At 42.5% G+C, this 26,070-nt stretch overlaps 1 protein-coding gene across 1 annotated transcript in view; it reads right to left on the reverse strand.

Annotated features, from left to right (window-relative positions):
• RASGRF2 (Ras protein specific guanine nucleotide releasing factor 2) overlaps nucleotides 1-20,667 on the reverse strand; it is a 147,548-nt gene extending 126,881 nt beyond the window's left edge. The window contains exon 1 of the mRNA XM_042447812.1: nucleotides 19,888-20,667. Within this exon, the coding sequence (XP_042303746.1) occupies nucleotides 19,888-20,229 (342 nt within the window). The 5' untranslated portion in view covers nucleotides 20,230-20,667. The remainder of the gene's footprint in view (nucleotides 1-19,887) is intronic.
• Nucleotides 20,668-26,070: the final 5,403 nt, after the last annotated feature.

Consider the following 26,070-nt stretch of genomic DNA (forward strand, 5'->3'; position numbering starts at 1 on the left):
GGGTTTTTTTTAATAGTGTAGACAACCCTACCCTGTTATTCTAGTTGCTCCACATGAACATGGCTAATGCCTTCCTATGCAGAAAACATGGACTTCCTATTAGCAATTTCTAAGTAATATGAAAAGGCCAACAGTGACCCTTTTGGGCCTGTCTGTTTGAGGCCTGTATTATCTCATATGAATCTGTTTGGGCTTCCAGATCATCATGGGAAAATCTTTCTCGGTGACATCAACCTTGCAGGCACTTTCGGTGGGGCTCTGGGAGAGAGGGGGCTTCCTAGGTGATCATTCCCAAGGGAAGGCAGGCTGCTCGTGTCTTTCTGGTCCTTCTGATAGCAAAGGGCAAAGCAGATGGTCAGGAAGGAGCAGCTAGAAGCCAATCCCAGCCTGATCGCCCCAGAGCTGCGGCAAACACACACCACAGCCCAAAGGCACCTGCTGCCACAGCCCCAAATAGGAGCTGAAAAGATCCCCTCCTTTGGGGGCTAGATTTGGGCTGTCTTGTGTGGCCCCGGCATGGCCCTGGAGCAACTTCTGGGCACACTGGGGAGGGTGCGTCAGGGAAACACCATGCCCTTGGAGTGACTGGAAGCTGCCCATATCTGCCCATCTGTTTCGAGTCCAAGTGAAGAACTTTTCATTTAGTTAGGTATTTGCTGTTCAAGCTAGTATGTGAAGAGATCTTGTAGCACCTTTGAGACTGACTGGAAGAAATTGGCAGCATGAGCTTTTGTAGACTTAAATCTACTTTCTCAGATGCATTCATCACATCATTCCATCCTTGTTTTACAGACTAGCACGACTATATCTTTGAATTCTACCATTTAATCTAGTCTATTATGTAAGGGGAAAAGCCTAAATACCCTAAAAGCCCCAGATCCCACCTGATCTTAAAAGCTAAGAAGGGTCAGGCTTGCTTAGCACTTGGAAGGGAGACTACCCAGAAATATCAGTTGTTGTAGTCAATGGCGGTTTACAGACCGCCCCTTTGGGGCAGCCTGTACCCGCTCCTTTCCCCGCTGGATCAGGGCCTCAGCTGCCACAGTGGCAGCCTCTGAGGCCCCGATCCGCTGCTTTCCAGGCCGCGGGGAAACGGCAAAAGGCCGCTTCCCCGCAGCCTGGAAAGGGGTGTCCTTGGGGCGGCGGGGACAAAAAGAAAGGGGCCACCTGGCCCCTTTCTGCTTTGCATCACTGGCGCAGCCGTCTAAAGGTGGCTGCTTCCGGCGCTGCGGAAAGGGCACCCCAGGCACTGCGGAAAGGGTACCCCAGGATGTCACTTCCGCGCCGCTCCGTTTGGAGGCGGCGCGGTTGTGACGTCACAATGGTGGTGCCCATGTAGAATGGGCGCCGCCATTTTGTACGTGTTCGGCACGTACTAGGATTAGAGTGTCCGGAAGGGACGCCCTTTCCTAACCCTAGTACGTGCCGAGCACGTACTTTTGGCGCGTGTGGAATGCACCTATATTCAGAAAAGGCAACGAGAAACAGCCTATGAGCTTCGTAGCTCCTAATATTTCTTTTTTTTTTCCAGTTTTATTTTTTGATATAAATAAAATCTATTAACTTGCATGATGTATAGTAGCTATTTGTTACATTTAAACATTGGCTTCAATACAGTGTTTTCTTTTCTTAAATGAATTCACATAATGTTGCTGTAAATAATATTTTAAAAATAAAAAGAAAAAAGGTAGGCGCACGCACACACACACACACACACATGTTTATCTCTCTTTTTCCCCTTCTCCTCTTCTTCTTTTATCCTTTCTTTTCTTTTGCTTCTTGTGAATTCTATATCTATATTCCTTAACCAAAACTCCTAACATTTCATAGATGAAAACTGGGAATCATGTGGCTGAGGAGCAGCAGCATGTAATCAAAAGAAAATAGCCAGATAACAAGATAACAAAAGTAGTCAATGGGGAAGAACAACAACAAAAAAAACCCCTAATATTTTAAGCCAAGAAACTGTGGAATTTATGTACTGAGTTTAGGAACCCCTGAACAAAGAAAAAACCCATATGAGCCTAGTAGGAAGGGCAAGACTCCATCCCCTCCTGTTCTTCTGGTTCAATTTACTGAGTGGGAATTACTTTTTAATCTGAATTAAGTATGCAGCAGTTCAAGCAAGCTGAGGATGAAGGAGGAAAGGGGAAGATGAGAAAGAAACCAAGACACTTGAAAGCAACTGAGAAAGTGGGGCAACAGTAATGGAGACTGCCTGTTAAACAAGGACAGTTGGAAGTTATGGAGTATATAATACTTGCCTTAAAAAAACCTTATCAAATTCATTGGGTCACAATAATTTATAGGGATCTTGAAGGCACAGGTGTGCGCGCGCACACACGCACATTGTTTAATGGACTTTTTTTAATTGGTTGGGCATTGTTACTTTTATTTATGTGCTCCAATGCTCCTTTTGTTTCTAATTATGACAACACTATAATCCTTTTTTTGATCTTTCACTGGTGTTTGTTAAAAGTTAGGATCACTCCTAAAAGAAATAAACCTCAAGCACACTCCATCAATTTAATTAAACATGTTTAAAATACCAGGGGTAATTGTGTTTTTAAAATTATTTAACACTATTAATGAAGTTCACAGTTTCTGTATGCTTTTTTCCATTTTAATTCCACCATCGTTTCTTCATATTATTATTTTAAAATATATCTTTACATTATTAATATTCTGGCCTACCAACAAGGTAGCTACTACTCAGCTTCAAAATAGGTAACAGAACATAAAGGGGGAAAAGAACATTTTTCCCTCTTAATATGCTTTAATATGACTAAATGTTGTACATCCCTTCCATGTCCTTTACGAGGTAGCAACTTTGAGATTGGTTAACAAAAAGCTCTCTCAGTTCACTGCACATGTTGGGCCATAATACTAGACACCAGTTTGATAAGCCTTCTCCCCATCCTCCACTCCCCCTCAGGGCTTCCAGTTTCCATTTGCAACATTTGCAGCAGCACAAACATAAAAACCATTAGGACTACAAAGAACTAGCTCCTCACAGTTAAAATGGAGATAAAAGACAAAATGTTGTCTCTTTCTTCACTTATTTCAAGAAGTGCTTATTACCTTTAAATAAGGCTCATTGTTGCAACTTAAACTGAAGCTTTTCTGTTTTTAAAAACATTATTAGTCATAGTATTTAATGAAGGGAAAATGTGTGAGTGTTTTATGTTTTGTTTTGTTTATTTTTTAAGTTTTCTGTTTTGTTTTAATTACTTTGCCATAAACATAGTACAACCTGCTCCATATCTTCAATACTTTATTTACAGTGATGGGAACCTCAATAAACAGAAGGCCCTTCTTCCAATGTTAGAGGAAACCAGGATCACAGCCCAACTTTAAACCATATCTTGACTTGTTTGGAAGTAAGCCACTAACCAATCTCCCCTCTCTCCAGCTTTCCTGTTGCTTCTGCTCTGGCCCTGGAGGCAGAAGCAGAGCAGCCAGGCACAGAACCATTGTATCTGAGCCCAGGAGCATCCCTCCCTCCAGCTGCCAATGCTCTGCCCTCTGAGAGAGCATTCCATCATGCTAAGATGTGGCTGCTGCTGAAATTAATTCCCACACCTCTTCTTTTTGTGTTGTATTGTGTCATATCTTATTTAGATTGTAAGCCTGAGGACAGTGACTGCTGAAATAACTATTTGTACACTGGCAGGTCTTTGGCTAAAGAGCAAAATATACAAATAAATAAATGTCAAATTTTAGGAAACAATGATTAAGTGCAGCTTCCTGCCTTCTTTTGCTCTTGCACAAAGGTTTCAGAAGCAAAGCAAGCATGACTGGGTGCTCAAAGTTCATGTATAGCCTGGTTATTTAACCAGACTTTGGGCCCAAGCTGACAGGCCAAAATAAAGCTGCTTTTGGGACATTTTGGAGGTATGCTGTTTAAATGACACACACATCTTAAGAGGCCAGAAGCTGCACTCCAGTCCTTAGGATTGAAGCGTGGCTTTGGCATGGCTTCCGGCTTCTTAGGACACATGGATCATTTAAACAGCATACTTCCAAAGTGACCCAAAGCAGCTTTATTTTGACCTGTCTGTTCGGGCCCTTTGTTGGTCCAAACTATAGGCCCTTTCATGCTACACTATCATAGCACTATGAATCCATATTAACAGCCATGGCTGCATCCTATGGAATCCTAGGGCTTGTAGTTTTGTGAGGCACTAGAACTCTCTGGCTAAGAATTCTAAATGCCTTTCCCTAAACTACAAATCCTAGGAATCCACAGAATGGAAACATGGCAGTTAAAGTGAAATCATAGTGTTATATTTGTGTAGTGTAAAAGGGCCCTAGGTTCGCGTCTGAATTCAAGCTTGCTGTGCCCACAGATTATGATTTTGGTCCAAGAAAAATTGTGATCTAAAACCAGAGACCATATTTGCATGTCACTTTATGGCAGAAAAACTGGTTTAATAAACCATGTGTATAAACTGTGTGCATGGAGCCAGAGTGATGTACTGGTTTGAGTACTGTACTACAACTCTAGAGACCAGGGTTTTAATTCATCCTCAGCCATGGAAACCCACTGGGTGACCTTGGCTAAATCATATTCTCTCAGTCTGAAAGGAAAACAAAGGCAAGCCCCTCTGAACATAGGTTGCCAACAAAAGCCCATGATAGGACACTTCCTTAGGGTTACCATAAGTCAACCTGATAAATGACATGAAGGCACACAACAACAGCATGGAGTACATGCTTATTATGTTTGAATGAGTGGATAAACAAACCAAGGATCTATAGCTTATATTTGTGTCCCTTGGACTGACACAATTCTAATCACAGTTCAAAAACATTGGGAGGGTTGTAGGTTGCATACCACTGGTTTAAGGTTACGTATGTCAAAACTCAACATTATGATTTACTGTGCCCATACAAGCCAGGAACAATAAGTAACAGCAAGCCTTGGTTTAATGCTGGTTTATTTTCCTGCTTGTTTATGAACAATTAACCATAACATTTCCAGGCAAACATTCTCTGAAGATGCCAGCCACAGATGCTGATGAAACGTCAGAAAGAAACTTTTCAGGAACATGGCCACATAGCCCGAAAAACCCACAAAAAACTATGGATGCCGACCATGAAAGCCTTCAACTTTACAAATTAACCATAATCTTGGGTTTAGAAATAACATTTAACTTGCCATGCCTGGTTTTGTTAACAGCTTACAAAGCAGGAGTAAACATTCTGCTCAGGTACAAAGTGGTTTTCTGACGTTGGGGTTCTATTGTTAGTGCATTCACACACCATTCAGAAATCACCAGACTGGGGCTCCATCATAAGAAGCAGATGCACTATGGTGACAGAACTAAATTTATGAACGTAAAACACTAATTGCTGAGCAAATGGGAAACAAAAGTGGACAAGCAGCTATACACAATTATTTGCTTGTACATCTGGAAGCTCAAATGGTGCTGTGGCTTCATAAATATGGTTAGCAGTAGTTTTTCAATATGTTTATGCTTGGACCATGTTTTTGGCAACTCAGACTTCATTGTTGCTGTTGGCAAAGGACACCACTCTCAATTATGACATATTCAGAAAACTACAAGACAAACTGTCATCTGTAGTTCATCTTGTAAAATGGTTGTTTTACTTAGAGACTCTTTTCTTTTATGACTGCACTGTATTCTAGACATAGCCATGTACACTGGTACCCCGGGTTACGAAATTAATTCGTTCCGCCGCCGCTTTCGTAACCCGGGATACTTCGTAAGCCGAATAGCCCATAGGCGCTAATGGGGAAAAAGCCGCGGCTGCGCCGCGGCTCCATTTGAAACAGCGCAGGGGTTTTTTCGTAACCCAAAAAAACCTTCGTAAGCCGAAACAATAAATCCCTATGGGATTTATTCGTATCCCGAAAATTTCGTAACCTGGGTATTTCGTAACCCGGGGGACCAGTGTACTGTAAAGTTCATATAGCCATGTATACCACTTGATAAGTATTATTATTATGTTTATTTCTATCCTGCCTTTTTCTCAGTTCAAAACTCAAAGCGGCTTACAATTAAAAGACATATAGTTAAAAATCCACATGAAAAAAGTTAAAACAAGAATCAAAAATTTTAAAACCATATTTTAAAAATATATCCTTAAATACACATACACACAGAGCACAACAATTAACATCCAGCACATTATTACGGTGGGATAGGCCTTATATAATCAATCACCTGTCTAAACAGAAAAGTCTTTATTTGTCCGCAAAAAGAATATAGGGAGACTGCCAATCTGACTTCTCCTGGAAGGGATTTCCAGACCCTGGGGGCAGCCACTGATAAGGGCCTCTCCTGTATTGCCACCAGATGTACCTATGAAGGTGGTGGGACAGAGAGAAGGGCCTCCCCAAATCTCAAAGCACAGGCTGGTTCATAAGGGAGAATATGGTACTTCAAATAACCTGGATCTGAGCTTTATAGGTCCAAACCAGCACTTTGAATTGTGTGCAGAAACAAACTGTGCAGATGCACTCCTAGCCACAGAAGAAACCTGAGATTCCAGGCTCAAAGCTGAATCCAGCACATCCAAGCTGCGGACCAGGGGGAAAGTAACCTCATCTAGCACAGGCTGAATCCCTAGACCCGATCTTCCTTCTGACTGACCACTTTCATGTTTCTGGATTAAATTTCAAACTGTTTGCCCTCATCCGGTCCATTACTGATCACAGTTAAGATGAAAATAGCTTCCTTGGCTTATGGTGGAAAGAAGTAATACAATTGGGTTTCCAGTTGCCTTCCAGTTAAGTCAGCTTATTCAACTGATAAGATGGGATAGTTCTAATAAATGGACTCAACTGGAAATTGGAAATGATTTCTCCCCAGAATTAGATTTATTATTTTCCTGTCTTCCAAAAATAAAATAAAAACAATTAATGAAATCATAAAGCCGTTTCTCCACTCTTCTCTTGCAATATGGAGAAAATGGAATTATCTGATGGCTGGCTCCCAACCCCTCTCTAATTAGATCTTTGCTTTTACATCCTAAATTTAAAAGTCCTGACAAAATCTCCCAGTTTGGAGTCTGGAAAACTAAAGTCTCTATACATTGCAAGATTTTTTTTTTGTCCCAAGGGTAAGCCCAAATAATGACCACCGAGGATCTTCACAAGTTCAACCTAGACAATGAAGAAATAGAAATACTGTAGTAAAAGAATTCCCTGGGATTAAACATTGATAGAAATGGGGACTTAAATCAGGAAATCAGAAGGCAGCCATGAAAAAACTAGAAAAGATTCTAGAATGCAAAGACATACAAGAGAGCACAAAAATTAGACTCATACATGTCATTGTATTCCCTATTAACACGTATGGATGTGAGAGTTGGCAGTTAAGAAAGATGATAGGAAGAAAATCCATTCATTTGAGATGTGGTACTGGGGAAGAGTGCTGAGGATCCCATGGACAGACAAAAGGCCAAAGAAATGGGTCCTAGAGCAGATCAAGCTGGAAATCTCCTGGAAGCCAAGATGACCAAACTGAGGCTTTCGTACTTTAAACACATCATGAGAAGGGAGGACTGGCATATAAAATGACATACAAATTAGATTTGAAAAATATCAATTTCAGAGGCTGCTTGGAATAATTTTTGGAGTCTTCCCCCCTCCATTCAAATCAAGATCTACCCTGCTTAGAGAGTGTTCCTTATTATTACTCTATAAATGGTTCTCACCCCTGTGCAGCTGGCTAGATTTTCTAAACAATCAACTGCAAAATGTTGAAGATGATGTACTTGCAAAGGGACACATGTCCATGTGTGGTTACATTGTGATAAAGTTACACAATTTTGGTCAAATGCACTATCTATTATTTCTGAAATCACTTTTCAACAAATAGCTCCCTGCCCAGTTCTTTTATTACTCTCTGTGTTCTTGCGAGAGAACAAAGACTTAAAACATAAGTCACTGATTTGTTTTCTCCTGGACATCATCACAAGAATTGAGATAGCCAAGAATTGGAAGACAGGCAGTTTAACAATGGATAACTGGTGACATAGATTGTGGAACAGTTTACTAACGGAAAAATTGTCAAACAGGATAAATAACCTCTATTATACTTCTTTTGAGGAGAGATGGCAGCCTTTTTTTAGAGTATACTGTATTAACGATCATTCTTGTCAGCCGAAACCACCAGACCAGCATTTAAATTTCTAGAAAAGAACTCTCATGGAAGACTAATAATAATGATGACTTATATGGTTGTTTGTTGACCTTCATATATCCCTCTCCTTAATACTATTTTGCCTGTGTCTTACCTCTGTCTGGATCTGTATCAATTATAGCATCCAAGTCAGAGAGGATGCAAGCAATTTTATCTGCAAAGTGCCAGGCAATTTATTTGCTATTGGCTGTCAAGCGGTCTACTATGAACACTCAGTGGTACCTAGACAAATGGTCTGACTTCATCAAAGAGAATGGGATGTGAGGCAATATCAGTGTTCTATCTGTGATATTAGTGTATGCTTATGTATGGCAACCCCAACGTTCAGCTGCTCTACTCAGTTCAGCTGGTCCTACTTTTGAGTAACTGTGAATGGCTAATCACTACAGTTAGGTAAAGATCAAGCATGCATGATCTATCCTGATGCATATTGTTATGTGCTCACCACTTTATTCAGAAATGAGAGGTTCCAGGGACAGCCTCCTTTGCAGAGAGAGGTCATTCAGTGGATGCTTAGAGTGTCTGAAAATACCATATTTGTTTTATTTTCAAATATCTTAGTAGAATATTGGTAGGCACAAGCAACATAATCTAGCAGGCAATACATTTGTTACTTCACATCAGATCCTAAGGGAGAGGCAGTACACTGTAGTCTGGTTCTATATGAATTCTGCAACAAGATGCAACTCTGGGGGACTAAAATGTCCCATTTCCACAGATGGGAGTCAAGACAAACTCATAGAGATAACCTATTTCCTGAAGGGGTGCTCCCAGAATTTCATAGTACAAATACAATGTAAGAAAGCACTAGCAAATGTAGAACTGGCTCCAGGGTTCATGGATCTTTTCTGAAAATGTGTTATATATACTGAAATCTCACAAAACATTTTATTTATTTATTTGATTGATTGATTGATTTCTATCCCACCTTTCTCCCCTAAAGGAACCCAAGGTGGTTCACAAATTTTTAAAAAACTGTACTTTTCGATGCTAAATTTATAAGACATCACTTGTGTATCCTATTGTGACACTCAGAGGACTATACCACACTGGCCTTCAGTTAGTATGACAGTCTGCATTTATCCATTTGCAAAGCACTTGCTTTCTTATGCTGTTATAGAATCTTAGGCCCGTTCTACACGTCCTAGGGGTTGACCAAGGACGCAGCATCCAATCAGGCCTCACCCCTAGGACATACTGGGTATGTCAAAATGGTGGCGCCCTATACAGATGGGTGCCGCCATTTTGACATCGCGGTGCGGTTAAGACGCCACAAGTGTGCCATTGGCACCTTGTGGCATCATAACCGTGCCACAAAAAGAACCCACATTTTGCGAGTTCTTTTTGCTGCACCAGGGAATCGCGTGGTTCCCAAGCACAGCAAACACGGGCGCCAGCAGAGCGCCCTTTTTGGGCGCTCTGTAAAGTGCCATAGAATCATAGAGTTGGAAGAGACAGCAAGGGCCATCCAGTCCAACCCCTGCCATGCAGGAAGTCACAATCAAAGCATCCCCGACAAATGGCCATCCATCTGCATGTACAGATATATATTATCTCTCTTATATGGCTTTTTGTCAGCCAAAGAAAATGTATGGTTCAGAGTAAGACCCAAAACTTGAGAAAGTTACTTTTTGGAACACAACTCCCAGAATCCTCAAGTTTGCACAGCCAAGCTAGCCATAAGGATATTGACCCATGGTAGCAAATCTATGCCACGCATGCCCACCATGCATGCCCCCTCCGGCACACAAACCATTTCTGAGGACACATGGAGAGACAGGAGGATGGGGGAAGAATAGGAACAGGCACACACCTATTCCTCTTCTTTCCCCTGCCCTCACGGGCCTTGAGATGTCTCAGAGGAAGTTCCACTCCTGAAGTCCTGTCCCCAGAAGGTAGAAGTCCCACCCCAGAAGGTGGAAATCTCAGCCCCTAGAAGTCCCATGTCTCCCATTCTGGAAGTCCCCCCTCCTCCAGTCACCGGGCAAAACCCGGTGTGGGAACGTCTTTGAGTTTGGGCACTCAGTCTCTAAAAGGTTCACCATCACTGATTTAGAATATTGTCACCACAAAGGTAACCTTTCCTACTTCTCATCAGGCCATAATCATATACACACTTGCACAGAAGCACTCCTTAGAGAACTTCAGTGGGCTATCTGTCAGGAAAGCATGCCTAGGTCTGGACTGTGTGCAAGCCTGCCTACAAGCGCATTTAGATGATACCTGGCAAAACTGGTGATACAGAGAACTGTTAAACTGAAGTCTCCAAGTGCATATTTCCTCTCCATTATGAGCACACACTAGGATAAAACTCAGGACTTAAGTGGATTCTACCCCAAACTTGATTTCAAGCTGAGGACTCAAGCCTGCAATATGTATAATCAAACTGACTAAGCGAATGTTATTTTTCGTATTAAGCTCTGATCAGACTCTTACAATCACAAGCATAACATCTTGATAAATATTCCAAGACAACAGTGTGGACACCAAAAAAAATATCAGCATTGTCATGTGCCTACTCCTGCCTGCTGTTTATAAGATTGCATGAGAATATTTAAATGTTATGTTTTGTTTTTTTGAAAAGACATGATAGATCTTCAGAAAAACAGACCACACTTTTGTGGGCAATATATCATAGAAAGAGGCAGAGCAATTATCTGAAATTACACCAAATAAATCACCCACAGATCACATACATATGTGTGTGAATGGGCATATTTATTTTTATGATAACCCCAAAACTGCATGCCTGCACTGCATTTCCACAGTAGCTTGCTTTAAAGCCAAACAGCATTCCCATCAATTGTTCCTGCTATATTTCTAACCAAATGCCAGGAATTTATGGGCCATGAAATAATAAAATACATAGCCTTTAGTCATAGGCTCTTTGTACACCAGTAAATGTGACAGTAGTTCCTATGTTTGTGTGATATCATTCTTATGTGAGATGTGTGGAATAGCCTAAGTGCACTTTCAGTGGCTAACAATCAAATATTTAAGGTGCTTGTACAAACTATCTTAATCTTTTACAATTGTTAAATTGTTTAATGGTTTAATTGTTAAACTGTTCAGTATTTTTACTGTTTAAATTCCTCTTACCTCCTTACTGTTTTAAATTTATATTATTTTAATTGTTTTAAATTCAGGGTTATTAAAAAAGAATCACAAAATAATAGAAATGGAAGGGGCCCCATAGACCATCGAGTCTTGCTCAGTGCAGGAAATCCAGCTTGAGCATCCTCAGCAGGTAGCTGTCCAGCCTCTTTTTGAAAACATCTAGAAAAGGAGACTCTAGGCAGTTTGTTTTGTTGCTGAATCACTCTTACTATCAAGACTTTCCTTCTAAGGTTTAATCAAAACCTATCCTCCTGTAATGCAATCCATTAGACCTGGCCCTACCCTTCCAGAAAGCAGAGGAATGAACCTGCACCTTCCTCTCTGTGACAGCCCTTTAGATATTTAAAAAGTACCGCTGTGATCCTTGGAATAGCGGTATATAAATAAATTTTATTATTATTATTATTACCATCATGTCACCCCTCAGTCTTCTCTTCAGCAAGCTGAACAAATCCAGATCCTTTAGCTGTTCCTCTCATGTTTGTTCTCCTATCATTCTTAGTGTTCTCTTATCGTTCTTGTTGCTGCTCTCTGAACCTGCTCCAACTTGTCTACATCCTTCTTAAAATGAGATAACCAAAACTGAACTGAATAGGGTCACCTTAGGGTCATCACAAGTTGGAAATGAGTTGAAGGCACACACACAAAAAAAGGAAGAAGAAGAAATATAAAATGTTTACAATCCAACAATCATGGTTTCAAACTACAGGAAAAGATATTCCATCTAAATATTAAGAATCTCCTAACAGTGAGAGCTGTTTGACAATGGAATACACAGCCTTGGAGTCTCCATCTTTGGAGAATTTTAAACAGAGAGTGAATGGCCATCTGTTGGGAGTGCTTTGATTGTGAGTTCCTGCATGGCAGGGGGTTGAACTAGATGGCCTTTCTGGAGAGGGGGAAACAAACCCTGCCAGGAGAATGGAGAAAGAGGAAGAGAGGGACAGCTTGGGTGGATTAAGGAAGAAGACTGTAGGAAGCCCCAGTCAAAAAAATTTGGGGGAGGGGGAGAGTTTGAACCTGTGATGCTGAAAGTAGAATGGGATCCAATCTTTCTGGGCTTTCTTTGGAGTGCCTCACTGCCTGAGCACATATACTACCTGCTTGTGTTGCTGGCTTTAAGGCTGAAACAAGCAAGGAGATAGTCACTGCACTTCTACGTCTTCTGCCTCATTCCAGAGCCAGTGGAGTAGAGGGGGAAGGAGAAGATAAGCCTTAAGAAGACATTAGGTGTTCCTCAAATCAAATCTGAAAGCAGTTTTCACTGTTGATATTTACTCAGAAAGAGTGAAAGAAACCAAGTGTAGAGAGCATAAAAAAGGCTTCCCAAGTTCTCTTCTGCCTTCTGAGTAATGCTTGTCTTTCTCACTGATATAAAGGAACTGCCTCCCTTTTCTCTTTTTCAGTCTCTCTCTCTTTCTCAGCCATTGATTGTTTCTCCTTGTTCTGAACACCTTTAGAGAACAAAAGGCAGCCAGAGAGTTGCACTACTATTAATGGACTTTCAGCTGCCCCTACCACACATCCGGAGCATGCATACATCACCATTGTTCATTGCTCTCTCTTGTATTTTACCATATTCCCACTGATGTCAGATGCAATATGGAAGTTGGGAGGGGAAGAGGCAAACTCCTGGAGGATCTGCTACAACCCAGGCTTTTAAACTGCCTGCAGCTTTGAAACACCTAGCACACAGACATTTAAAGGGGAATACTTTACAGCCAGCACTTGCCAACGGCTATGAACTCACCACTCCAACAAATAACTGAACTTTCCTTCAAATGTTAGTTTCCTGAAAAGCTGTAACATCTATTGTAATCTTTATTGGTCCCAGAATCTAGAAATTGGTATTGATTGACAAGTGGGTCATGTCTACGTCTGTAACTCTATTGTCAGTCAGTCTTAGATGTGAGACTTCACTTATTGGCTAAACACTCAAAGGGGTGGGTTTGGAAAGAAAAACAACAAAACATTTTGCCCCATAATTCCATTCTTACAAAAGATAACTTGCATTTTAAATAAATAAATATTGGAATGTGGGACAAAATGAGCACTAGGTGATATGCCCAGAAACTGGTTTAAAACTAGCCAACCGGGTAGAATGGCAATCCTATTTGATTTTCTCTATACACTGCCACAAGGTTCTACAATATAGAGAAAGATATAATCATTTTACTATGAATGCAATAATTGTACTGTATATTTAAAAATTAATGTAAATGCACTGAATGGTTTCAATACAACACAGATTATTCCCAAAGATATGTAAAAATAATTATGAATAATCTGAGTCTTGGCATAGTACTGCACTTTATTAATAAAATTCTGCCAGGTAACTGACTACCACAAAAAACTAAACAGCTGAGGCTTCTCTTTTGCTTTCGCTATAATCATTTCCATACTACTGTATTAACTGTTGTCATTAACTACATTATACATTAATGCATAATTAATGTATACAATTGTACATTAATGTATAATTAATGTATACAATATACATTAAATGTATATTCTTTCTTTTCATGTGTAATGCTTATGGAGGAATGTCGAGGTCAAATGCTTAAATCTTTTAAAGACATATGGGCAGTCACCATATTGTATATTATTTTATTATCCTTAACAGTTAAAAATATATACATTAACTGTCACCCAACTAAGGCTATGCTACTAATTTCATGGTAATTTCAAACATATTCATTTCAGGTTCAGTAATATTTAAATAAAACAGGCTTCAAGAATTAATCTCTAAATTATGATTTTATATTCATAACATTAGATTTTTTTACTGATTGGGATGATCCACTTCATGACAATTTACAATACTTTTTCAGTGTTCCACAGGTACACTTACCTTAAAAATGTTTGTACACAGAATCACAGGAGGACCTTTTACCATGCATCACTCAGTGGCAGATGCAGTAATTACTCTGCGTTTAACAGTTTGGTGCTAGTGTGGTAGAATGGAGGCCTTAAATAGTTATGTGATTAATTGTAAATCGTAACAAACATAAGAACTTGTTAAAAATCATAACAACTTGTTAAAAAACAAAAGTATCCTTGCTGGTCTAAGAGAAAAAGCATCCCAAGTTTTTTCTACATAGAAAAAATATACAGGAATAAATGTGAGATACTACATTTAGACAAGGAAACAGAAATACACAATAGAAGATGGGTGACACATGGCCTGACAACAGTACATGTGAAAAGGATTTAGAAGTCTTAGGAGATCACAAGCTGAGTGAATTGTGTGATGCAGTGATCAAAAAAGCCAATGCAATTCCAGGCTGCATCAACAGGATAGTGTCTAAATCAAGGGAAGTAATATTCTGCTTTAGTCAGACTTCATCTGGAATACTGTGCCCAGTTTTAGGTACCACAGTTCAAGAAGGATACTGACCAGCTGGAACATGTCCAGAAAGGGCAACCAAGAGGGTAAAAGTGCTAGAAACTTAGCCCTGTGGTTTAGAGAGTGGTGTATGCTTAGCCTGGGGAAGAGAAGACTGAGAGGTGACGCGATAGCAATCTTGAAATATTTGAAGGGATGTTGTGTAGAAGATGGATTTTGAATAACAAAAAAGTGATTCCATTTAAACTTCTAGATATTAAGAGCAGATCAACAGGAATGGACTACCTGAGAAGGTGGATGACTTTAACCAGAGGTTAGGTGACCATCTATTTGTCAAGAGAGCTTTAGTTGTGTATTCCTGCATGGTCATGACTAAATAATCCTTTGAGTCTCTTCCAAGTCCATCATTCTCTAATACATTTTACACTCTGAAGCATTCCATGTAAAGTATCAACTCTCCATGTTAAAAAATTAACTGGACCAACAACTTTAAATATACATTTAATGTATACTGCATATTGAATCTTTCTTCAACACAGGTGATGGGACAACATCTTCCATCACCCCTGAAGGCATCAGGCTAGGATATGCATAGCCATTTAGCAGGCAAACATCTTCTCCAACAGTTTGATACTTCCATTTGAGTAAGGCCCAATAAAATCATTGAATTGCACCAAAGGATTGAAACATACAACAGTACACCCATTAAAAAGAAATAAATCCACAGGACTTATTTCAATTTGTTATTAAGATGCAAAACAAATTTAGTTTTTGGCATGGTTTTGGCCAACCATATCTCCTAAGGAAAGGAACACAACAAGATCAACGAAAGTATCTGTTGTAAGTAAAAAAAGAAAATAATAAATATTTATTTATTTATTTCTATTAATCATCTTCATATGCAAGCAATAATGTACAAAATTAAATATAGTTTTACATGTAGGTGTAGACTGGCAGCTCACTACAAGAATAGAGTATGCTCTAGCTGAACACATTTGTGCATAGATTCTGAGTTACATTAGAAACCATTCATACCTAACATGGATACAAAAGTGGAAAAACAAACACTCTATATCCTAAGGACAGCCACTTGGAAATCTACATGATTTCAAAAAGGGCACTTAAGATTGTTGCTTAATCATATGTAACACCAAAGAAATATTTTAGAAATGTAGCTTTCCTAGCATCATCTATTTTCATTATAAATTACCTTGGTGGAAAGACTATTGAAGTGGTTCAAGATTTTAATCTCTTTTTTTAATCTTGTAGTTCAAAAAGCAAATTTCTTGAGATAGGGAGAGAGAAAAAACATCCAGCACTTTCAGTGTAACTGACACTTGTTTGATTCCACAAATCAAGGAGAAATGATTCAATATCTACCAAATACAAATTCTTTCTCAGAGGGTATTAATGGAATGACAAAGTTGAAACCTCCATTAAGTGCCTTAAAAAGGGTACTGTACTTCCAGACAAGCTTTTATCACTTTAGCTTGTATTTCTCCTATGCTTTCCCAATAGTTCATCCATGTGTTGTTGTATTCTTAGCTCAGAAGATCTGTTAAGTCAATAATAATATCTGCACAGTGGCTTTGAACTGTGGATGGTAAGAGCCTTTGGTCTGGAAAAATCCTGTGAAGGTATCTGTTCTGTTAGTACTGCTTCTACATATTGTTTTGTAACTCATACCATTCCTATCTGGGCAATATAATTTGTCTGCATTTTAAAACTTGAAGACGTGCGCACACACAGCTGATTACAACCTAATTCATCAGCCATGATCTTATACTCAGTTTGTAAAGGTAAACCCATTTGTAGATCACACCTGACACCAAATCATAACACCAAATGAGAAATACTTTGGCGTACCTCGCATTGAATGTCATGTCTTCTGATTCTGTCTCCAAATGTCTAGAAACCAAAACCAGTGCGAATTACTACCTTACTTGTGGATCCATTCCTGAATCTGACTAACTGCTATAATGCCTAAATAATAATAATAATAATAATAATAATAATAATAATAATAATAATAATAATAATTTATTTTTACCCCGCCTCTCCATGAGGATTGAGGTGGCTTACAATAAAAATCTATACAATACAGCTCTTCACATCTTTTCATTCACACAGAATGGCCATCACACATGCCAGCACCTTTTACATTTTCAGTGCATGTGAATCGACAGTTGGGAAACTGGATCCAGAATTTTTCAAATACAAGTTTATATTAGTGTTATGTTATAAGGATAGCTAGCCAAATTAAAACTTGTGATTTGTGCCCACTGAAATCCAATTAGTTTAGATTAATAGTAGAAGGTATATAGATTGATATGCAAACTGATTTGGGGGGGAAATGTTTGTCTGACTGAGCCTTTTTTTTTCAGTCCAGGATTAAAAAGAGTCAAAAACTACTCCAGTCAGTCTAAGCAGTTAAACTGAATGCTTGAAGGCTTAACTATTCCAACCAGGTTATAAATTCTCATTCTGAATGGTTCAAAACATTGTTTGTTTAGATTAATTTCAGAAGATGTCTTTTTCAATTGAAATATACCTATTTAATGATATATATGAATTATGCCATAGTCAATATTTGATCCCCAAATAAAGCCCAAATACGTAACAAAATATTTAAGGCACATCTTGTCTAAATTGCAAGGCATGGATTATGAATATTTTGTAATGCAACTGTATAAGGATACTAAACTTGCTAAAATTCCACCGATCTTGTTCTGTTCCACTGGGTTGAATTTTTGCTCACTGAAGAACATTTTTGCATGTTAACATTAGAAAGGTTTACAATGGAGGCAAACCATTATACTGTATTACATGTGTTCTGCCTTCTCTGGATCTTTCTGTGAAGAGGCTGAGGAGGGCTAGAGCTAGCAATCTCAAGCTTCAAATGCAGGAGTCTATTCAAACTGATCTTAAATCTGTTTTACCAAGGCTTAGCCCTAATGTGTGATTGTCACAATAATAATCATGAAAATGGCTTCAGGCGGGAGTGGGCTGCACTGTCATCTGCTCACAAACACGGCTAGGAGGAGGAAGTGGGCAGATCAAGACCAGCCCAACACAGAGAGGCGCTGGATGGGACAATACAATGTCTCCTATTCCAGCTCCCCTTATCATTATATAAAGCGCCTACAATGTACTAAAAGGGAGCTGCTGGCATCCCCAGAAACCTGCAAGCCTACAGCAGTTGATTTTTATACCAGGCAAACTCTTATACCAGGAAAAAGAACCTTCCTGAAAGCATTAGCTAAACAAAACAGGGGAGTTTATCAAACGGGAGGAATTTCTCTTAAATTCGAATGAAAAGAAAGTGGGGCCAGAACGCATTCACTTAAAGTCGCTAGTTTGGCGCAATTACATGAATGTGCATTGCGTTTGAACTGGCTCCCCATTGCCCGCAAATAGCATGCCATTGCCTGAATTTGCGTGTGGCAGTCTATCACGCACGTGAAACCACATGATTGCATTCAGATTGCCATCGGATTATACTTCCAATTCCCCTTGTCTGATAAATTCCAGTACCAAAAAACCCCAATGTTTATTTAAAAGAAAAGGATTTCCAAGTGGCTTCAAGCCCAATATCTTACAGAAATTGGCCACAGGTCCATTACGGAAACTGGTGACTACTACTGTGAGTGAATGTCAGCCAGGAGAGGCATGCTGAACCCATTTCTTCTCCAAAGGTGGACATCTATTCCTTAATTTCATGCACAGGTGTCCCAGCCTGGGACATAATATAAGACAGGCCAGAGGAGATGGTGTTTAGAAACTCTACCCTTTAAGAGCCTTAGAAATGTAGGATCACAGAGTTGGAAGGGACCACAAGAGCCATGCAGTCCAACCTCCTGTCATGCAGGAAATCACAATCAAAGTCACACACACACACCCTGGACCAGTGGTATCACTAGAGGGGTGCAGAGGGTGCGGACCACACCAAGTGACACTCTAAGGGGGGGTGACACCCCTGCTCCTCAAACACCTACTTTTTGGCAGAAATGGGCTCTGGCCTTCATTTGCTTCCCTTTAAAATGCTCTAAAAGACGGTGGGAGTGGGGTGAAGCTCAGTGGGAGGAGAAAATGTGAAAGCATCACATTTTAACCAAATCTTCACTATGCATATGTGAATACATTTAGGTTGTGTGTATGATATTGTAATTTGAGGATATGGTTTCAATTTTGCCACTTGTTTATCTCACAACTATTAGCATTCCACTCCATGCTATATGGGAATGATGATTTATGAGCAGCATTAGTGCAAAGAAGTGTTCCTAAGGATTCTGCAGGGTGTGAAATGGGAGGAGGTCAGTGTGGGGGGTGACACCATGAGTTCCCACACTGGGTGACACCAACCCTAGGGATGCCACTGCCCCAGACAGAAGGCCATCCAGTCTCTGCTTAAAGACCCCCAAAGAAGGAGACTCCACTATACTCCAAGGAAGAGTGTTCCTCTGTGGAACAGCTCTTACTGTCAGGAAGTTCCTCCTAATGTTGAGGTGGAATCTCTTTTCCTGGAGCTTGCATCCATTGCTCCGGGTCTTAGTCTCTGGAGCAGCAGAAAACAAGCTTGCTCCCTCCTCAATATGACATCCCTTCAAATATTTAAACAGGGCTATCATATCACCTCTTAGCCTTCTCTTCTCCAGGCTAAACATCCCCAGCTCCCTAAGTCTCTCCCTCTTAAAAGGGAGGTCCCAGCTGCAAGCTCCGAGGAGGGAAGGTCTACAAAAGGAGGGGTGCGCAGGTCCTCCTCTTTCTTAATCGGAGGAGGAGGCAGGCGGCCCTCTTCTCCATCCGGGCTGGGCGAGGAAGGGCAGAGGGCTGCCCTGGGGGTGTGGACAGCTGGGTCTGTGTGTCTTGCCAGGCTGTGGGGCTGGAGCAGGGCAGGGTGACCAGAGGTCCCAACCCTCAAAGGAGGACAAGGCACACCAAAATGTAGGACGATCCGGAAAAACAAATGGAAGGCCATGACCAAAGTAAAGCTACAAACATTTACAGAACTATAAGGCCATGCTTGTTAGTACTCCTGCTCCAAAGCCCTATTCAGGGTGACCAGAGGTCTTCCTCGCAAAGGAGGACAAGGCACACCAAAATGTAGGACATTCCGGAAATCAAATGGAAGGACCCGACTTAAGAAAAGCTCCAGACCCTCGAGGGAGGGCATACAAACGGAGGGCCCTTTGGGGGCTGCCATGCAGGAGAGGTCCTGGGAAAGGAGGAGGGGGGTTGGGGTCTGGCTACCTGCTTGTCGAGGGCGGCCTCCTTGGCGCTGCTGCTGCTGCTGCTGCTGCTGCCGCCGGCGACGGCGGAGGAGGAGGAGGAGGCGAGGGCGGCGGCGGAGGCCTTGGGGGCCGGGGCCCTCTCGCAGGTGCAGCCCTCCAGGAGGAAGAGGGCGGCGGGGCGGGGGCTCTGCTCGCTCTCGAAGTAGAAGAGCAGGTTCTGGTAGAGGGCGAACCACTTCTCGTGCCACCGGCTGGTCTCCGCCGTCTTCTTGGCCAGGTAGCCCCGACGGGGGGCCTCCTTGCGGGCCACCAGCCCCAGGAAGGCCGCGTGGCCCTCGTTCAGCCGCACGCCCCGCTGCATCCTGGCCCTGGGAGGGCCCCGACACCCCGGCAGGCTGCCTCCCTTCCCTTCCTCCTGGCTTTCTCTCCCCTTCCTTCCTTCCTCACTTCTCTCTCTTTCCCTTTCCTTCTTTCGTTTTCTTTCTTTCCCTCCTACTCCTTTCTTTCCTTCCTTCTTCTTTTCCCCCTTCTTCTTTCCTTCCTAACTTCTTTCTCTCTCTTTCCCTCCTCTCCTTCCTTCCTTCCTTCCTTCTCCTTCAGCCGGAGCCCGTCGTCGAAAAAGCAGAGTGGCGGCGGGGCCTAAGACTTCTCCTCAGGAGCCGGGCTCCTTCAGCGGCGGAGGCCAGAGAGGCGCTGTTCCGGCTTCGTCGCGACTCAAAGCCCCGCCAGCTCTTTGGGGGCTGAATGGAGCAACAACTGGCCCCGCGGGTCTGGAGGAGAGGGAAGCTTGGCCCCCCCCCCCCCCCCTCCTCTTTTTTTCCCTTTCTACCTTCTCTCCTTCCCTCTTTCTTTCCTTCCTTCTTTCCTTCCCTCTCCTCCTCCTTTCTTCTTTCCTTCCCTCCTCCTTTCCCTCTCCTTCCTTCCTTCTTCTCTTCTTCCTTCCTTCCTTCCTTCAGCCGGAGTCCGTCGTCGAAGGAGGAGGAGACCCGGGGCCGGCAAGGCCCCTCTCTCCTCGGGGGCTGGGCTCTGCTGGTCAGTGCCTGAGGCAGGCGAGAGAAACCCCGCTCCTCTGCTGTTGCGGCTTCGTCGCGCTCCAAGCTCCCGTGCGCTGCTTTGGCGGCTGAGCGGCGCCGCCCGCCAAGGGATGCCGCCCTTCGGAGCCCCAAAGGAAGGCGAGCGGGGCTCCCTTGGGCCCCCAGAAAAGTTGCTCCAGGCGCCCTTGGGCTCTTGGCGCGTAAAGGCGCAGCAGCCTCGTCGTCTGGGGGCCTTCTCCCTCCTCTTCCTCAGCCAGAGAGAGAGAGAGAGAGCAGGAGCCAGGAGGGGAACTATCACGTGGCAGATCAGCTGTAATCGGCTTTGGAGACCAATTTAAAGAGCAAAGTCTCCGCCGCCGAGGCTGCCAGGGCGCCCTCTCCCCCGCCTTCGGGAAAGAGAGATGCTCCCTCCTCCTCCTCCTCCTCCTCCTCGCCTGGCTCTTGCCTTCTTTCCCTCGCTGCCTCCAGGGCTTTTCTGTCCAGCTTTCCTTCGCCTTCTCCTCTGGAGCCAGTCAAGCCGACCGAAGCCTGAGATTTCCCCCTGAAGGAAGCGCCCAAAAGCCTGCCTCCAAAGGGCTCTCAGGAGGAAACCTCCGCCTGGCTGCCTTGATGGTGCATCCACGCTGGAGAAATAACCCAGTTTGGCACCGCGTTAACTCTTTTTCTGGCTCAAGGCTATGGAATTCTGGGAGTTGAAGTTTCTTGTGGGGCGCGGAGCGGAGCTCTGGGCCCCACAACAAACTCCAACTCCCAGAATTCCATAGCCTTGAGCCAGAAAAAGAGTTCACGCCACTGGGACCCCTGGCTTGGGAGGATATAGTTCAGGAAGGAAGATGGAGAGCTTGAAGAGGCCTTCAGAGCAGGCGCCCAACCCCAACAGGGGCCAAGGGCTTCCTCCTCCTCTTCCTCAGAGCCCCTTTTGCCTAGTCTTGTCTTAGCCCAGGAATGTACTTCTGGGGACCCCCTTTCCCTTCTCTAGTCTAGTTCTAGACCAGGAACCAAGTTCAGGTAACCCTTTTCTAGTCAGGTTTTACTCTAGGGACACCGTTCAGGTGACCCCTTTTCCTTTTCTAGTCTAGTTTTAGTCCAGGATTGTAGTTCAGGTGACCCCTTTACTTTTTCTAGTCCAGTTTTAATCCAGGAACATAGTCCAAGCCACTCCTTTCCCTTTTCTCCTCTAGTTCTAGACCAGGAACATAGTTCAGGTGATCCTTTTCTAGTCAGGTGTTAGTTCAGAGACATGGTTCAGGTGACCCCTTTCCCTTTTCTAGTTAAGTTTTAGTCCAGGATTGTAGTTCAAGCGACCCTTTTCTCTTTTCTCATTGAGTTTTCGTTCAGGGACATAGTTTGGGAGACCCTTTTGACACTCCACAATCTGTACAGCTGCCACTTTTCCATTCCTAAAAGGGACTCTTGGCAGAAATACAACAGGTGAAGTGTTCTTTCCTAGTGTGGCGTGGGAAGAGAGGTGTGTCTTTGGCTGGCTTGGCAAGTGTTTAAAATATTGGGGCCAGCCACCCTCTCCCAACTTCAGAGGAAGGGAATGGCAAAGCCTCCCTCTGAACAAATCTTGCCAAGAAAACCCTCATCTCTCCTGAGGGTCGCTTGACAGTGAAGGAAGCAGAGAGGAAGAGCGTCACCTTGTTTGAAATGTGGTGCTAGGGAAGAGTGTTAAGAATACTGCAAAAGACAAATCAGTGGGTCCTAGAACAAAGCAAGTCTGAACACTTCCTAGAAGCCAAGATTACTAAACTGACCCTGTCCTACTTTGGCCATATCAGGAGAAGAGAAGACTCACTAGAAAAGGCAATAATGCTAAGCAAATTAGAAGGCGGTAGGAAAAGAGGGAGACTGCACTGCAGAGGGATAGATTCAAATAAGGAAGCCAAGGCCCTGAGTCTGCAAGACCTTAGAAAGGCTGTTGATGATAGCATAACATGGAAGTCTCTCGTTCATTTTTCATTGTTGTTGTGGGCCATCAAGTTGTTTCCAACTTATAGTGACCCTAAGGCAAACCTATAATATGATAGCCCTGTTTAAATATTTGAAGGGATGTCATATTGAGAAGGAAGGAGGAACGTCCAGTAAGGGCTGTTTGACAGTGGAACACACTCCCTCAGAGTGTAGTGGAGTCTCCTTCCTTGGAGGTCTTCAAATAGAGGCTGGATGGCCATCTGTCAGGGATGCTTTGATTGAGAGTTCCTGCATGGCAGAATGGGGTTGGACTGGGTGGCCCTTGTGGTCTCTTCCAACTCTATGATTCTATCATGGGGTTTTCTTGGCAAGATTTCTTCAGAGGGCATTTACCATTGGCTTCCCCTGAGGCTGAGAGCATATGACTTGCCCAAGGTCACCCAGCGGTTTTCTTGGCTAAGCCAGGATTCGAACCCTAGTCTCCAGAGTCAGTTCAACACTCAAACCACTACACCAAGCTGGCTCTCATTCATAGAGCTCCAAAACACACTGCAGAAATAATCCAGTTTGAGACCACTTTAACTGTCCTAGCTCAGTGTTAGGGAATCCTGGGAACTGGAGTTTATTGTGGCACTAGAGATCTCTCTGACAGAGTCACCATAAGGAGATGTCAACTTGACAGCAGCTGATAACAAAACAAAACAAAAAAACCCATAGAAATTTGGGTGGAAAATGATCTGCTTGCTTTATTTTTAGAGCATTAAGATGCCATCGGTTTTAAAACTAGGGGGGATCAGTTCTGTAATGATAGAATTATATCACACATTCCTGCTTCCCAGAAAACCAGCTCAGACTGGTCTATAATGTTCAGACAGAAGCTGGTTTGTGACAGACTAACTGCCTGATCCTGGCAGGTTTTAAAAACAACAACCTGTTCACAGTTGCAGGTTATCACAATTATGAATCTGATAATATCAGTTAAAACATAAGATAAAGCCAAACTCAGTAAATATGAGACTGACATTTTTGGTACAGGATCAGCTCAGCAGCAAAGTCAGTCAGGCTTGCAAGGTATCTGCAGTGTGATCAAACGAACTGGCAAAATCCAAACTGACCAGCTGTTCCAGCTGTTTACAATTAAAATCTCGGTAGCTTTGACATCCCTGTTCACTAATCGCCATAGAGATTGCCAGCTACAATAATACTGTCGCATTTCAAAAGTAAACAGGATATTCCGTTTACAACTCACAATCCTAGCTCAAGCAACAAGTTACTAGTTAATTCTTTCCGCACACATACATACACTAGTATAATTTCTGGTGTAAAATTTTCAGGGAAATACATTGGTGGATCTTCTTTTCCAAAACAGTATACTGTATTAATCTGTTTTAATATACAGTATATTAATCTATATTCATGATCTGTTGTTGTTGTTGTTGTTGTTGTTGTGTGCCTTCAACTCATTTCTGTTACGATGACCCTAAAGGGAAGCTATTATGGGGTTTTCTTGGCAAGATTTGTTCAGAGGGGCTTTTGCCTTTGTCTTCTTCTGAGGATGAAAGAATGTGATTTGCCTAAGGTCACCCACTGAGTTTCTGTGGCTAAGTGGGGGTTCAAACCATGGGACCTTATCACATGTGGGGGGAGGGGGGTTTGCAGCTCAGATCCGCAGTCACTCCTGTTCTAGCAATGCAAAGCGTGATGTTTTTTCACACCAGATCCAGAGTCACTCCTCTCTAGCAATGCGAATTAAGGTTAAAACGTGATGTTTTACCACACCTGGTTGCCTTGCTGTTGTCCTTCCGAAGTGAGGGGCAAGTGAAGTCAGTTCTATTCCAAGCAAGTCACGTGATGCAGATTCAAGCAAAGCAGAGTGAGTGCACATTGTATTACCACACCGGAGGGTTCAACTATTCAAATCAGCACCTTTGCACATGCTCAGTGGGGCTCTGGATGCTGTCCTCCTTCCCTGCCCCCTCCTTAGCTGTCATCCTTCATCGGGGTGAAGAAGCAGTCAGGGGATGGTGGGATAGGTGGCAGGTTGGCAGAGAGGGTGAGATGGGGATGCAGGAGCAATCGGGGGATGATGGGATGGATGGCAGGGGTCCCTGGGGCCAGGATTGGGATGCAGGAGAAGGCAGGGGATGATGGGAAGGGTTGCAGGGTGGCAGAGGGGTGGCATGAAGGAGGAGGAGGGGGATGATGGAGCAGGACACAGGGGGCCAAGGGGGGTAACATCGGAGTGGTTTTCTACACCAGACCAATTCGCAGTGCAATTGAAGTGAGCCTGGAAGCGAATTCTGTGAAGTCACTTTTTTCTGGTTTTACCAAAATGAGGGGTCACTTTGGAATCACTGCAGAAGCACCTCACAAGGAGCTCCCATAGAAAGGAAGGGCATCTGATAACACATTCACGTTACGACATGAATGCGCATTGTTGGAAGTGTAGTCACGTCGGAACTGAGCTGGAAAATCTCCAAAAAAGCTCCGTGTGATATACTCCATGGTTTCCAGTGTCCTAGCCCAATGCTGAAACCTCTACACCAGAGAATCACTATGTATGCATTTTGTATGTATTGTTGTTTTATACAAAAGCCATTGGCCATAAGCAATAAACTTGACTTGAGACTATACCTGAAATGGTTATAAAACTCAGTTCCAACCCAACATCTAAATGCCCTGATGACATTGCACATGAGACATGTTTTCACATCCATGTCCCTGTTTGGACTGCAAACTGTGTATGCTGAAGACAGTGTGTGCCTATGCCATAAACACATTTCCAAATGGCAGTTGCATTTTCCAGAACTCTACTCATGCTTCCTGTCACTGAGTCAACAACAGCAAAAAATGGATCACCATATCTGAGTGAACAGACATGGACTGCCAAATTCACCAATACTGTACATGCTTCTTTACTCAAAAGACATTGAATTTCTCTCTTCTTTCTAGATACGCTTTAAAATAATTGAGAATTACAGGTACTTAGCCACCTTACTCTGATTTTATTTTATACTGCTGACACCATATATGTGGACACTACACACAGTATATATTACAATTTGGATGCTTACTAAGTTAATTGTACTTATTCTCCATTAAAATTGAGAGTAAACATTTTGCATCACTTTAAATGGAGCATCGGTATGACCAGTTTAATAATCTGGCTCCAACTCCATTTCTTTATTGGTTGCATTTGTCTTCTGCCTTTCCATGAAATGGTGCACAAGGTGCCAATATAGATAGATTATAAC

Source organism: Sceloporus undulatus, chromosome 2 (assembly GCF_019175285.1).
Source record: "Sceloporus undulatus isolate JIND9_A2432 ecotype Alabama chromosome 2, SceUnd_v1.1, whole genome shotgun sequence".
Lineage (NCBI taxonomy): Eukaryota > Metazoa > Chordata > Lepidosauria > Squamata > Phrynosomatidae > Sceloporus > Sceloporus undulatus.